The sequence below is a fragment of the Phacochoerus africanus genome, chromosome 10 (assembly GCF_016906955.1).
Source record: "Phacochoerus africanus isolate WHEZ1 chromosome 10, ROS_Pafr_v1, whole genome shotgun sequence".
NCBI lineage: Eukaryota > Metazoa > Chordata > Mammalia > Artiodactyla > Suidae > Phacochoerus > Phacochoerus africanus.
This window is the reverse complement of record NC_062553.1, coordinates 38,033,479-38,048,146: the sequence shown is the minus strand read 5'-3', so window position 1 is coordinate 38,048,146 and position 14,668 is coordinate 38,033,479. Positions and strand designations below refer to the sequence as shown.

General features: G+C 40.3%; 1 protein-coding gene across 2 annotated transcripts in view; it reads left to right on the top strand.

The window, feature by feature from the left end:
• Positions 1–14,668, top strand: part of TEC (tec protein tyrosine kinase) — a 131,934-nt gene that overhangs the window by 93,403 nt on the left and 23,863 nt on the right. For both annotated transcript variants that reach the window (XM_047798553.1, XM_047798552.1), the window contains exons 3-8: positions 1,769–1,873; positions 5,100–5,181; positions 5,854–5,982; positions 9,221–9,267; positions 10,208–10,380; positions 12,517–12,582. In XM_047798553.1, coding sequence (XP_047654509.1) covers positions 1,769–1,873; positions 5,100–5,181; positions 5,854–5,982; positions 9,221–9,267; positions 10,208–10,380; positions 12,517–12,582 — 602 coding nt within the window. The remainder of the gene's footprint in view (positions 1–1,768; positions 1,874–5,099; positions 5,182–5,853; positions 5,983–9,220; positions 9,268–10,207; positions 10,381–12,516; positions 12,583–14,668) is intronic.

Below are 14,668 nucleotides of genomic sequence, written 5' to 3'. Positions count from 1 at the left end.
GCAGAAATGGCAGGGAGGTATAGGGATTCCTCTGTGTGTGTGTGAGCCGAGAGAGAGACAGACAGGCAGACAGACAGAAGGACAGAGAGAGGATGCACTGGTAAAAGGACAGCCAGAAGAGTCTAGTCAGATGTCAGGTGGGAGCTGATGGCCTACGAGGGTTGGCAGGCCTGAAAGTCACATGGTGACAGTGAGGATGCAGAGCTAGTTACTGGGAGCAAGAGAAGGGTCCCAAAGGTTGTGGCCAGAGGGGAGTTTTGCAGTTTTTTGTTTTTTTGTTTTTGTTTGTTGGTCTTTTTAGGGCCTCACCCACAGCACATGGAGGTTCCCAGGCTAGGGGTCCAATTGGAGCTACAGCCACAGCAACGGGGGATCTGAGCCGCGTCTGCCACCTGCATCACAGCTCACAGCTACGCTGGATCCTTAACCCACTGAGTGAGGCCAGGGATCAAACCTGCATCCTCATGGATGCTAGTCAGATTGTTTCCGCTGAGCCACAACGGAAAGTCCAGTTTCACAGTTTTAGATGAAGGAAACTTGAATGCCCAGGGCCAGGGAATGGCTGGGTCACCTCTCTCTAGCCCCTAAAGTAACCTTAGTCCTTATATAAATTTTTGTGTGGGGTGTATCAGTTAATATTATTCAGTAATTTTTTAAAATGTCTACATTGTATTTGCAATATTTTTTAATGGATAGACTATATCAAATTGTCTTTGTATATAGTACTTTGTATTCTTTTGGATTTTCCTTTTTGGATTATGGTGCTCAAGGGTATGAATGATTTGGAGGGGTGTATCTTGGTATGTTGTTAGTTACTCCCCGTAGGGAGATTTGCAGTGAGTAGGGAAGGAGGGCACTGGGGAAGAAAAAAAAAAAATAGGAAAATTCAATAATGGAGGTTTTCTGTGAACGCCTGTGTCTACTTCTCATCCTCCTTAGTTCAGTGCACGGGAGTGGAGGGTGATACTGGCTGATGTTGAACGCATGGACTTTTGCCTGGTTTGGTTTCCAATACTTCCTCTTTCTCTCTTTCTCCACTTTTTTTTTTTTTGAGTGGGGCTTAACTGTCACGAAAAAGTTGTGTATCTGAGAAGATAGAATCAAAAGGAGTCTCTTTCTCAATTCCACAGCTTTTGAGGGGAGGGCAAGAACAGAGCAATTTCCTCTTTGGAAATTAAAGGACTAGGAGTTCCCGTTGTGGCGCAGCAGAAAAGAATCCGACTAGGAACCATGAGGTTGAGGGTTCAAACCCTGCCCTCGCTCAGTGGGTTAAGGATCGGTGTTGCCATGAGCTGTGGTGTAGGTTGCAGACGCAGCTCGGATCTGACATTGCGTGTCTTGTGGTGTAGGCCAGTGGCTACAGCTTCCATTGGACCCCTAGCCTGGGAACCTCCATATGCCGCAAGTGTGGCTTAAAGGACTTGATTTTTTTTTTTTTTTTTTGCCATACCTGAGGCATGTGGAAGTTCCAGGGCCAAGGATCAAATCCATGCCAGAGCAGTGACCTGAGCTGCTGCAGTGATGCTGGATGCTTAACCCACTGCACCAGAGGGAACCTCAAGACTTAATTCCTTTGATTACATTCATCATGGTGTTAGCATTTTGAATGATACTAACAATGAAAGGAGACATGATTTAGATAATTATTAAGGAAATTGTAATGTTTTCCATTGGTGATTTTTTAAAACAAATATTATTCTTAACGCTTTATCCTTTAGCTTGTGATTGTAATGGTTCTCCTCCCTCCTTTTTTTTTTTCTTTTAACAGAAAAAGTACAGAAAGGGATTTATTGATGTGTCAAAAATCAAGTGTGTGGAAATAGTGAAGAATGATGATGGTGTTATTCCTTGTCAAAATAAATATCCATTTCAGGTGAGCTGGCATATTTTTTATGACAGTAAAATTCTAGGCTTTTAGTCGTGCTTTACTCTTTGACAGTAGCATTTCCTGTCACTGCTTTGTTGGTTGCTTTCCTTCAGCTTTGTCGAAGTATAATTGACACATAAGAATTTTATATATTTATGGTATATACTTTGAAGTTTTGATTTATGTAGACATTGAGAAGTGATTGCCACCATTAAGCCAATTAACATATCCATCACTTCACATAGTTTACCATTTTCTTTCTTCCTTTTTTTTTTCTTTTTTTTGGTGGGGGCAGTGGTGAGAACACTTAAGATTCACTTTCTTAGCAAATTTCACCAGTACAGTATTGTTAACTCTAGTCAGCATGCTGTGCTTAATTGTTTTATTTTTTATTTTTTGTCTTTTTAGGGCCACACCCATGGCATCTGGAAGTTCCCAGACTAGGGGTCACAGTCATAGCAATTCCAGATCTGAGCCATGTCTGTGACGTACACCACACCTATGGCAATGCTGGGTCCTTAACCCACGGAGCAAGGCCAGGGCTTGAACCCACGACCTTATGGATCCTTTTCAGGTTTGTTACCACTGAGCCACGACAGGCACTCCGGCATGCTGTTCTTTAGATCTCCAGAGCTCATTCACCTCACATCACTAAAACATTGTACCTTTTGACCAGCGTCTCCCCATTTCCCCCTCCTACCTGCACCTGGCAGCCACATTTTTTTGCTCTCCGCTTCTCTGAGTTTGTTTAAAATTCCATGTCTAAGATCATGCAGTGTTTATCTTTCTGTATTTGGTTTATCTCACTTCGCATGATGTCCTTCAGATTCATCCATGTTGTCACACATGGCAGGATTTTCTTCTTTTTTAAAGTTGAACAAAATCCCTGTATATGTATATAGATAGATAGATAGATAGACAGATAGATATAGATATGGTCTTTATCTGTTTATCTCTCTGTGGACATCTCCATGGGTTCACCAACCCAGAGGCTCTCAGAACCCTCTCCTTCTGGGGTTTCAGAGAGTCTTCATTACATAGGCACGCTTGATTGCATCATTGGCCATTGATGATTGAACTCAGTCTGCAGCTCTTCTTCCCTTCCTGGAGATGAAGGGTAGTGAGACTGAAAGTTCCAATCTTCTCATCCCAGGGTTGGCTTCACTGGCAGCAGCCCTCTGTTTCTAGATGTTCTCAAAAGTCACTTCATTAGCAGAATAGAAGACACCTTTGTCATTCTCAGCACAGGAAATCCCAAGGGCTTAGGAACTCTGTGCCAAGAACCAGGACAGAGACCAAATAGATACATCTTTTTGTAAACCACAGTATCACAGTTGTGAAAATCACGAGCCAAATGAGGCACATACACCCCGACATCCTTCTTAACTCTTTATCTTTACCTCTCTATCATGTCTCACTTTCTGTCTTGTAATAAAGTATTTCATTCAAGTATTTTTGTATCTTATGTAGTCCCAGCAAAGAGCTAGTTGGATGAATCAATCAATGAGTAGAATATAGAAGTATTTGTTCTGTGCTCTCCACTGCATTTATTTGATTAAAATAAGTGGGGGGAGTTCCTATTGGCACTCAGCAGGTTAAGGACCTGGCATTGTCTCCATGAGGATGTGGGTTCGATCCCAGGCCTCGTTCAGCAGGTTAAGGATCCGGTGTTGCCTCAGGCTGCAGTGTAGCTCGCAGACATGGCTCGGATCTGGCATTGCTGTGGCTGTGGCGTAGGCCAGAGGCTGCAGTTCCGATTCAGCCCCTAGCCTGGGAACGTCCATATGTTGTGGGTGCGGCTCTAAAAAGAAAAAAAAAAAAATGGGAAGGGATTATCTATTGAATATGGTTGGGAACAGCCATTTATCCATGAGAGAGCTATTTGTGTTCAATCTCGTGGTTGTTGACGTGGTAAAGGGAGGTTTCAAGCTAGAAACCTTTTTAGTCATCAAAGTGTTTCTGCCTTGTGACCAACCATCGAGGGTAAAGTGACAGATCTGAGACTTGGATTAGTTTCCCATGCTTAATTGTATAATTAATATTAAAAATAGTAAGAATAAGATTGCCTAGAGTGGATAAGCAATGAGATCCTGCTGTATAGCATGGAGAACTATATACCTAGCCACTTGTGATGGAACATGATGGTGTATAATGTGAGAAAAACAATGTGTGTGTGTGTATATATGAATATATATGTGTATGCATATATACCTATATATGCATATATATAGGTATATATATGCATATACAATGTGTGTGTGTATATATGAATATATATGTGTATGCATATATACCTATATATGCATATATATATATAGGTATACATATATATATGGATGGATGGTTGGGTCACTTTGTTGTACAGCAGAAATTGACAGAACATTGTAAATCAACTATAATAAAAAAAAACTTAAAAAGAAAAAGAATAAGACTATCTAATTTCTAAAAGGAGTACTGTAGTTGAAAGGTGGGGCCCTGGAGCCAGGATCCTGGCTTTCTGGATGTGCAGCCAGATGCCGATGGGCAGGTGAAGTCGGGGCACCATTTGCAGTGCCCCCTGAGTGAATGGTGCCTGCGGGAGTCATGTAGGAGTGGAGGGTCTGTGGATCGGCCTCAGTCTCCTCCTCTGTAAAATGGAAACACTGATGCCTTGATGTTAGGATTCATTCAGTAATGTCTGCAAAGCACATAGTATAGAGTTGGGCTAGTCAGTGCTGAATAAAGCTGGCTGCTGCAGTTATTTACAGTGGCAAAAGGCAGGTAGAGGAGTGATGTTGAAAGACCAGCCCTTTCATCTAAAATGTTATTCAGGTTGGAATAATCCCTGCTACACCAAGTTTACCTAAGGAGCTTTACACATTCTCATTTAATGTGTAATACATTTGGAGATGACTAAACACTGGGCTTCTATGATAACAGGGTTAGACTTTTCTAAGAAATTGCCTGTCTAATCAGCATCTGATGTGGATGATCAGAAGAAATAATGAGATTGGCAAAGCATCCTGGCCTCTGTATATAATTTTTTCTTCTGTAAAAGCACAGTCCTTTGCAAACTGTGTATCCCAGTGTAGACATGAAGAAATGAATGTGCTTTTCTAAGAAGGGAATCTCGCTTCTTTGAATTGCAAGTAGTTGACTTCTGCTCAGTCTTTCAGAGCTCAAGGGCTCTGTGCCAGGCAGAAGTGCTGTGGCTAAGCATTTCTCACCTGTTCCGTCTTTTGTTTTATTTCAGGTGGTGCATGATGCTAATACACTTTACATTTTTGCACCTAGTGCACAAAGCAGGGACCGATGGGTGAAGAAGTTAAAAGAAGGTAAAACTCGTATAGTGAAGTATTAATCTATACATAATTTCAAGAGGTAAAATTGTTCTCGCTGAAACAGAAATACAGTTAGTATATCTTACATTTATAAACTCTTAATCTACAATAAACGTTTCTCTAAGGACGTTGTGTTGCTGTAAATGCCACATATTGAAGATAACTTTTGTTTTATAATCTGGTTCCTTCAAGTAGTGCATACATGGTTTCTAAGAAAAACATGCTCTCATTTAATGTGTAATACATTTGGAGATGACTAAACACTGGGCTTCTATGATAACAGGGTTAGACTTTTCTAAGAAATTGCCTGTCTAATCAGCATCTGATGTGGATGAATTGACTTGTGCATAAAGTGTGTTAGTCGGTGATTTGTCCCACACCATCCCCGCTGCTGCTTCTGCAGAGCGAGATGGTGGTGGGCTGCCTTTAGTGTTTATCCATCATGGTGTAGCTGAGGTCACTTCTGCCAACAAGGGTGCCTCGCCGAAAAAAGGAAGTGAAAGAAAACCATGTGGATTCTCTGAATGCTGGGTTAGATGATGTTATGAGGGTATCCTGATGGTAAACATGATATCTGAGAAAGAAAGAATGACCAGCGGTGTTACTGAACAAAACACTATCATCTCTTTTATTTCACTAATCATTTAATGTGTCTATGAATTACAGAAATAAAGAACAACAATAATATTATGATTAAGTATCATCCTAAATTTTGGGCAGACGGATGCTATCAGTGTTGCAGACAAACTGAAAAACTAGCTCCTGGATGTGAAAAATATAATCTTTTTGAGAGCAGTAAGTATTCATTTTGTTCTGTAATTATAGTGTGCTCAGGCTGTCTATGGTATTGGTATAGCGAGAAAGGGACATGGTTTTGATTTTGATGGTGGCTCAGTATGGCCTTCACACTTTGTAGCACAGGGTAAATGTAGGGTAGGTGCATTTTGTGAGAATAATTTTAGTTCGTTAGCGGTGGGGGGCCAGCTTATGGAATCAGAAGAGCAATCTGATTTATGACAACATGAAAGCCTGCTAAAAGTGACTGTATTAGACTCACAGACATGGAGAACAGATTTGTGGTTGCCAAGGGAGAGGGGAGCAGGGAGGGATGGAGTGGGAATTGGGGATTAGCAGAGGCAAACTATTATATATCGAATGGATAAACAACAAGGTCCTTCAGTATCGTACAGGGAACCTTGTTCAATATCCTGTAATAAATCATAATGCAGAAGAAAAAAAAAAAAGCACTGTATTTAAAGCATGGCCCTAATGTGACACCATCAGCAGCTTTTCTCTTCTTCTACTTCTTTTGTTTTGTTTTGTTTTGTTTTGTTTTGTTTTGTTTTACTAAGGTAGTTGATAAAATTTTAAGATCCTTAAATTTTACAGTGAGATGGTTGGATATACTTACCCATTGGAAAGGATTCCTCCCATTGAGTTAATTCACACATCTGTCCCCTTGCATGTTTATCTTATGTGTGTGTATCTGTATATGGGAACATTTAAGTTTTTCTGTCTTGAAAAACTCAGTTATACACAGCAGTGTTATTTAGCAGCTGTGATTACCACGTTATACGTTTGATCCTCAGATCTTATTTATCTTTTTTTTCCTGCTATATATAGTTTGAATTGAGTTATAATCAACCTATGCTGTTCATCTTACAACTGAAAGTTTGTACCTGTTTGCTGACATTTCTATTTCTCTTACCCCAGCCCTTGGCAACCGTTTTTCTATTCTCTGTTTCTATGAATTTGAATTTTTTTTTTTAAGGTTATGCTTCTAAGTGATACCATATGGCATCTGTCCTTCTCCCTCTGGCTTATTTCACTTAGCACGATGCTCTCCAACTTCATCCATGTTGTGGCAAACAACAGGATTTCCCTTTTCTAAGGCTGAGTAGTATTCCATTGTATATATGTACCACATCCTCTTTCCTCTTCTTCTCTTTCTTCCTCTTCTTTTAGGGTAGAAGCTGCTTTTATTTTATTTTTAATTTTTTAAGGTTTTATTGAAGTATAGTTAATTTATAAAGTGAAGCATACAACACTTCACTTCTGCTGTACAACAAAGTGACCCAGTTCTATACATATACACACATCCATTCTCTCTCAGATTCTTTTCCCGCATAGATTATCACAGAATACTGGCTAGAGTTCTTTGGGCCATGCAACAGGTCCCCATTGGCTAATCATTCCATAGACCTCAGTGTGCCTATGCCCATCCCAAATGCCCAGTCCATCCCTCCCACCCCCTAACCTGTTCTCTTTGATAACCGTAAGTTTTTCAAAGTCTGTGCATCTCTTTCTGTTCTGCAAATAAGTTCACTTGTATCTTTTTTTTTGGCCCGTTTTTAGGGCTGCACCCAAGGCATATGGAGGTTCCCAGGCTAAGGGTCGAATTGGAACTGTAGCCACTGGCCTACGCCACAGCCACAGCAACTTGGAACCCGAGCCTCGTCTGCGATCTACACCACAGCTCACAGCAACACCAGATTCTTAACCCATTGAGAGAGACCAGGGCTCAAACCCAAGTCCTCATGTATACTAGGTAGGTTCGTTAACCACTGAGCCACGATGGAAACGCCCTCATTTGTATCCTTTTTTAAAGATTCCACATATAGGTGATATCATGTGATGTTTGTCTTTTACTGTCTGACTAACTTCATTTAGTCTGATAGTTTCTAGGTCCATCCATGTTGCTGCAAATGGCATTATTTCTTTCTTTTTTATGGCTGAATAATATTCCGTAGTATATATGTACCACATCTTCTTTATCCATTTCTCTGTTGATGGACATTTAGGTTGCTTCCATGTCTTGGCTCTTGTAAATAGCACTGCAATGAATTTTGGGGTACATGTATCTTTTTGAATTATTTCCTTCTTTTTCTAAGGCTAGTATTCTATTGTATATATGTATCGCATCTTCTCTGTTTATCTGTTGATGGACGCGTAGGTTGTGTCCATACCTTGGCTATTGTGAAGAGTGCTGCAGTGAACATGGGATTGCAGATAGCTCTTTAAGGTACTGATTTCACTTCCATTGTGTGTATACCCAGACATTGCTAAATCATACGGTGGTTCTATTTTTAATTTTTAGAGGAACCTCCCTATTATTTTATGTAGTGGTTGCACCAATTTACATTCCTACCAACAGTGAACAAGGGTTCCCTTTTCTCCACATGCTCACTGGCATTTGTTATCATGTGTGTTTTTTATAAGCATCATCCTAATACAAATGAGGTGATATCTTTTTGTGGTTTTGATTTGCATTTCCCTGTGATTAGTGATGTTGAGCACTTTTTAATGTTGGCCATCTGTACGTCTTCTTTTAAAAAGCATGTGTTTAGGTCCTTTGTCCTTTTTTGAGTTGTTTGTTTTACTGTTGAGTTGTACGAGTTCCTTGTATATTTTGGATATTAACCTCTTATCAGATATAGATAAGGTTTGCAAACATTTTCTCCCCTTCTATAGGCTGTCTTTTCATTTTGTCGATGGTTTCCTTTACGTAGCAGAAGCTCTTTGGTTTGATGTAGTCCCATTTGTTTGTAATGAATAAGACATGGCCTCAGTCCCTATGGTATTTGTGGCATCTGTTCAAGAAGGCAGAAATACAAACCAATTTTAGTAGTATTTTAAGATTCTGGGGAGTTCCCATTGTGGTGCAGTGGAAACAAATCCAACTGGTATCCATGAGAATAACACTTTGATCCCCAGCCTTGCTCAGTGGGTTAAGGATCCAGCATTGCTGTGAGCTGTGGTGTAGGTTGCAGATGTGACTTGGATCCGGTGTTACTATGGCTGTGGTATAGGCCAACAGTTGCAATTCTGACTCCACCCCTAGCCTGGGAACTTACATATGCCATGGGTACAGCCCTAAAAAGCAAAAAGAAAAAAAAAGGAAAAAAAAAAGCTTCTGTTCGAAAATAGTGCAACGTGGACCTCTTGTTTTGGGTTCGCATTTACTTTTCCTTAAGACTATCAATTATTGGTAGGTGGCGTTTTGACCTTTTTTGGTCTTAATTATTATTTTCAGGTATAAGAAAAGCACTACCTCCAGCACCAGCACCAGAAAAAAAGAAGGTAAAGTGGTCTTTAATGTTCGGAAGCATTTGCAGTTGATTAAGAACGTTTATATTCATTTGTGTGATGCTGCCCCTCTGCAAAGATTGTATCAGAAATGAATAGACTGTGGCTTACTTGATTTTTTTCTTGATGTCAAACTATATCATTTAATTGAATCAGATATTATCATTGGGGGCCCTCTTATCATCTGACAGTTTGCTTGTATTTTAGATTCAAGAGTTGCATAAGATGTGTGGGACTTTAAAGGAATATTTCAGTCTTAAGACCACAGTATTATGACAAGGGAGTGAAGTCAGTGATTTAATGATGTCCCTTTGAATAGTGAGCTATCGTGGAAAACACATGTGCTTTGGACTCAGAGAGAAGCTGGTCCAATGTAAATCTGATATGAGTGACTTTGGGTAGGTTACTTAAACCACTGTTTTTTCCGTTGTAAAGTGAGAGTTGCATACTCTACCTCATGGGATCGGAATTGAGAGTAAGTGAGAAAAAGTGTGCTAGGTACTAAGAGTGTACCTTGCACATGGTAGGCACAAAGAAGTGAAAATCCCTGTGTGCAGGAGGAGACCTGATGCAAGACTATGCCATAGTGCCCCTTTCCCCGGCTCTGGCCATTAAATGCTGGGGTTGCCTTGAGTCCTCCCAGTTTGTAGTCGCATGTTACCCTTGCCCCTCCTTGGAAAACCTGCCCTGACACTGAGCAGAAGCCTCCTGATGTTTAAAGACAGCTTTTGCCCTTGTCCTATATTCTGAAACCCATGAGCAGCCCAGTAGCATCAACATCATCTAACTCATGGGGGCGGGGGGGGGGGGGGGCGGGATTCACCAGATTGTCTTAGACTCGATTCTCTGGTGATGTGCGTATCAGTTAGTGTTTTACCTCGCATCCGATTTCAAACAGAAGACTAAACTCTCACATGGTATCTCCTATCCTTAGCGAAGGCCTCCCCCACCAATTCCGCCTGAAGAAGATAATAGTGAAGAAATCGTGGTAGCCATGTATGACTTCCAAGCAACGGAAGCACATGATCTCAGATTAGAGAGAGGCCAGGAGTATATCATCCTAGAAAAGAATGATGTTCACTGGTGGAGAGCAAGAGATAAATATGGGTGAGTATTCCCTCTTTGTGGATGGTACACAGTGGATGGCCCAGAGTTCAATACTGAGTGAGAGTTCAATACTGTGACTGCTGTGTCATGAGATCGGGTTCAGCAGCTGTAAGTGAAAGCACACATTATTACTCTGCCATAACACACTGTATTCTTAGTACCTACTCAGTAAATGTAAATGGATCAACCACTTCTTTCTAGAAATTCGAATCCATTCCACTGGTCTCTTTCTCATCCATTACGTATTTAAATTGGGTTATTTCACTCTAGGGAGAAATTAAATTTTACATTTTTTCCCTCCTGAGATTTATTGATGGAACCAGGTCATTTGCCCTATGAAATGAGCCACAATTTAGATGAAGCTAACTGCTTCCACACGATGTCCTTCAATGTGTATCTTTGTTCTGTATTTCCTATAAACTGTAGTCTATAGGCTTGATCACATTAAGTCAGTATCTGGTTGTCCCACTTGTAATGATGCCAAGGTTACTCAGTGCTTCAGGTGTCAACCTTATTCCTCCATCATAAAGTTCTTCACCTAATGATTTTGGCATCCGCGATGATTATTGCTTAAATCCATGATTTCATTAGGGGCTGCAAAATGGTGATTTTCTAATTCTGCCATGCCACCTGCATCTGTTGATTCTCTAAAGAACTGCCTCATGAATCAGTTTATTTTAGTTCATGAAGGAAAGGCAAGATAAATTTTGGATTCTTTCCTTTTACAATTGTTCAGAATAATGAATTGATGACTGAGCTTCCTCTATTGACAACTGTGGTAACCAGTAAATTTTTAAAGTGTTATTATGGATGCTCATAGATTTGGTTTTAGTCAATTGCAGTCATTATTCTTTTTGGTTGAATCATTCTATCTTGGGTCAGTGGTAACTTTTTTTTTTTTTAGGATGTTATATGAAATTTTTATCAAAATAGAAATGATTCTGCATGCTAATTTGGTTCAACATTTCAATATCATTTATAGAGTATAATTCCAGTATGTAAGGATCTTAGGGGAATAAATCCCCATCTTCAAGAAATTGCAGAGATAAGTAGTAGCTATTTTTGACTGGGGACCCCTTTCATCCTTCTTTCTCAGCTTCCCTGCTTTATAAATAAAATAAAATGGCTCAAGTTCCTTTTGTATTTTTCCTGGCCAAACCTGCAATTTTCGATTTTGCCAAGGAGTACTGGCTCCTTTTTGGTTAGAAATATTATTTAGAGACAACAATAGGGATGCTAGGATTCTAATTGCTGCTGGATTGTCCTTGCTTCTGGGCCTTTCTCAGTGCAGTAGAGCTATATATATGCACTCTGTGTGTGTGTGTGTGTGTGTGTGTGTGTGTGTGTGTGTATTATGAGTTCTTACTAATAGTTCAAATTCAAATTTAAGATTACAGGGTTTTTACTCAACTTAGAAATTTGGTACATTTATCTCCTTTATGCTAGAATTCTTGGCTCCAACCAAGATTCTACCTACTATGAGGGCTCCTTAAACTCTAATGGGCATAGGACTCATTTGGGGTAAAACCAAAAATTCCTTGGCCCCACATAGGCCTTCTCAATTCAGATCTCTTGGGGCATGACCCTGGCATTTGCCTTTTTAACAAGTGTTCCTGGTGACACTGACGTAGAAGTCAGAGGTTACCCTGTCTGAAACAATGTACTGCAAAGACTGTTGGGTATTGGAGTGATGGGTATTTTTACCCCACACTTCAACTTTTCTGCAGTAGTGTTTTCTTTAAAACATCCCGAGAAATTGTAAATTCAAGAAAAGCATCATAGAATATTAGGAAGGGCTCTGAACTTAGTCACAAGTTCAAAGTCCGAGTTCTGGCCCTGATGCTGGTTGGCTCTGAGACCTTGAGAAAGTCTCTTAACCTTTCTAAGCTTTGGTTTCCTCACTACACGGTGAGCACAATAATGCCTGCCTGTCTCAGATTTTTTGTAGGATCAAATGAGGAAATACTTTGCAAAGTATCAAATGCTATGGATATATTAAATTATTGGGGATCAGCCAGTCTTTCTTATAAGCTTTAGGTGATATTATACTTTATTTCAGAAAGGCAGTGATTTTTCTTTTAATAAGCTCTCAGTAAAATAATTTCAGTTTACCTAATGTATTTTTCTTATTTGTAGGAGTGAAGGATATATCCCAAGTAATTATGTGACAGAAAAGAAATCCAACAACTTAGATCAATATGAGTAAGTAAAAGGTTATTTGGTGAATGTGGAGAATCAAAAAAAGTTTTTATTTTCCTGATTATGTAAGACATTTTGGAGATCAATGGTAATCTTTCATTTTCTCTAAAAGGTGATACAACCTTATCCTTAACTCAGTGGTCTAGGGTGGTAAAAGATGTGAGAATTAGTTTGTACAATACACTTTACCTGAAGGTGCTAGGTGTGAATAGAGTTACGGAAGCGAATACAATTGAACTGGTTTTAAACAAATTGCAGCTTATGCCTTTGAAATACAGATCATTGTTCATTCATTCTAAAAATCAGAATACATTTTCTGGGTGGCCGTTAAAAAAACTGATTGTTTCTTTTTTTCTAATTACAGTAATAACACATGACTGATTACTCTTTTAAAATTGTTTGAAAATATGAAAAATGTTAATAAGAGAAATTATTCATAAATTAACTAGAGTTGACCTCTGTCAACTGTATTTCTTTCAATCTTTTTTTACTATTTAAAAAAATAGAATTGGAGTTCCTGTTGCAGTGCAGTGGAAACAAATCTGATTAGGAACCATGAGGTGGCAGGTTCGACCCCTGGCCTCGCTCAGTGGCTTAAGGATCTGACATTGCCGTGAGCTGTGGTGTAGGTTGCAGATGCGGTTTGGATCTGGCATTGCTGTGGCTGTGGTGTAAGCCAGCAGCTACAGCTTCGATTCGACCCTTAGCCTGGGAACTTCCACATGCTGCAAATACAGCCCTAAAAAGCAAAAACAAAAAACAGAATTATGCTTTATACACTGTTTCATATCCTATTTAATTCACTTAGCAGTATATTCTGAGTGTATTTCCTCATGCCATTAAATATTCTTTAAAAATACTTTCATAACTGCACTATATTTTATTCAGCCCTAAAGTCTTTAGCTACTTACTGAGACCTGAGCAGGCATCAGGCACTATGCTGGGCCTTAGGAGGCACAACGAGGCATATGGCCCATGGATAGATCTGCAATAATTTATACCATCATTTCCTTCTTTGTGTGCCATTATTTCGTTTAGGCATCTTTACGACATCAAAGTACTGGGATACCTCTTCCTACGTATTGCTGTAAACTACATCTTTAAGAATCTATGTACTGGGCTAAAGTTATGAACTTCTTAAGATCCTAATGCGTGCTGTCAGGTTACTTTTCAGAGGAAGCAAGGGGCTACTGTCTAATGCTCACTAGCAGTGTGTGGCCAGGTTTTAGAAGCTCTTTTGTGGTCATTCTGAGGTGGTGTATTGATGCTCCATTCACTTCTTTAAAAATAACACTGTCACCACCACTGCCACCAATGCAGAGCTATTTCCTCTATGTCGCTTCCTGTGATGTGAGGGCACCTTAAACGTCTGGAAAAGAGTGAATAGATTCAGAAGTCATAACAGCCAGTGGTGTGACCCCTCAGAGTTGTTTTCAAAGTAGGTGAGGATGTAAAAAATGTGTAACTAAAGTAGCTTCTGCCCTGAAATACATTTTGGGAAAATATAGCAAATCCTTAGAATTCGGGAAGAGGCTAGCAAGTGAAAATGTGGCCCTGATTTTAAAGTGATCTGAGAACTAACTGGTCATTTGAGGATGGAGGTGCTTGGAAACCAGGTAGTCCTTACCTCAATGTGAGAACTCCCCTTATGACTCAAGGGATTACAGATAAGGGTTTTAGGAAGTTTGTGGTTCATTGCCATGCATATGGGTGCCTGGCTCCACCTCTGGGTGACTAAGTGAACTTGAACTTGGCCATGTGAGTCCCTTCAGGGGTCTGCCCAGGAGTTGGGGATTCCACAGGGTGTGGTGCCAGGCCTGGCTGGATGAGAGTGGCGGGGGGCGGTGGGGGGGTACCTGTTCTCAGTGCTGCCCTCAGAGCACCCCCACTCCCACCCCCCGCCACCTCCCTTCTTTTGTTGCTTCATGCTCCGTGGTTCATGTGAGATTTTGCTAACAATCCTACAACATATCTTAAACGTCTCCAGGGTTGAAAAGCCTTTTGCTAGCTGCTCAGTCTAGAGCCCTTCTGCTGTGTGTTTTGGAAGCAGGAGGAGTCCCAGCAAGCGGGGCTCAGGGTCCACTGGGTG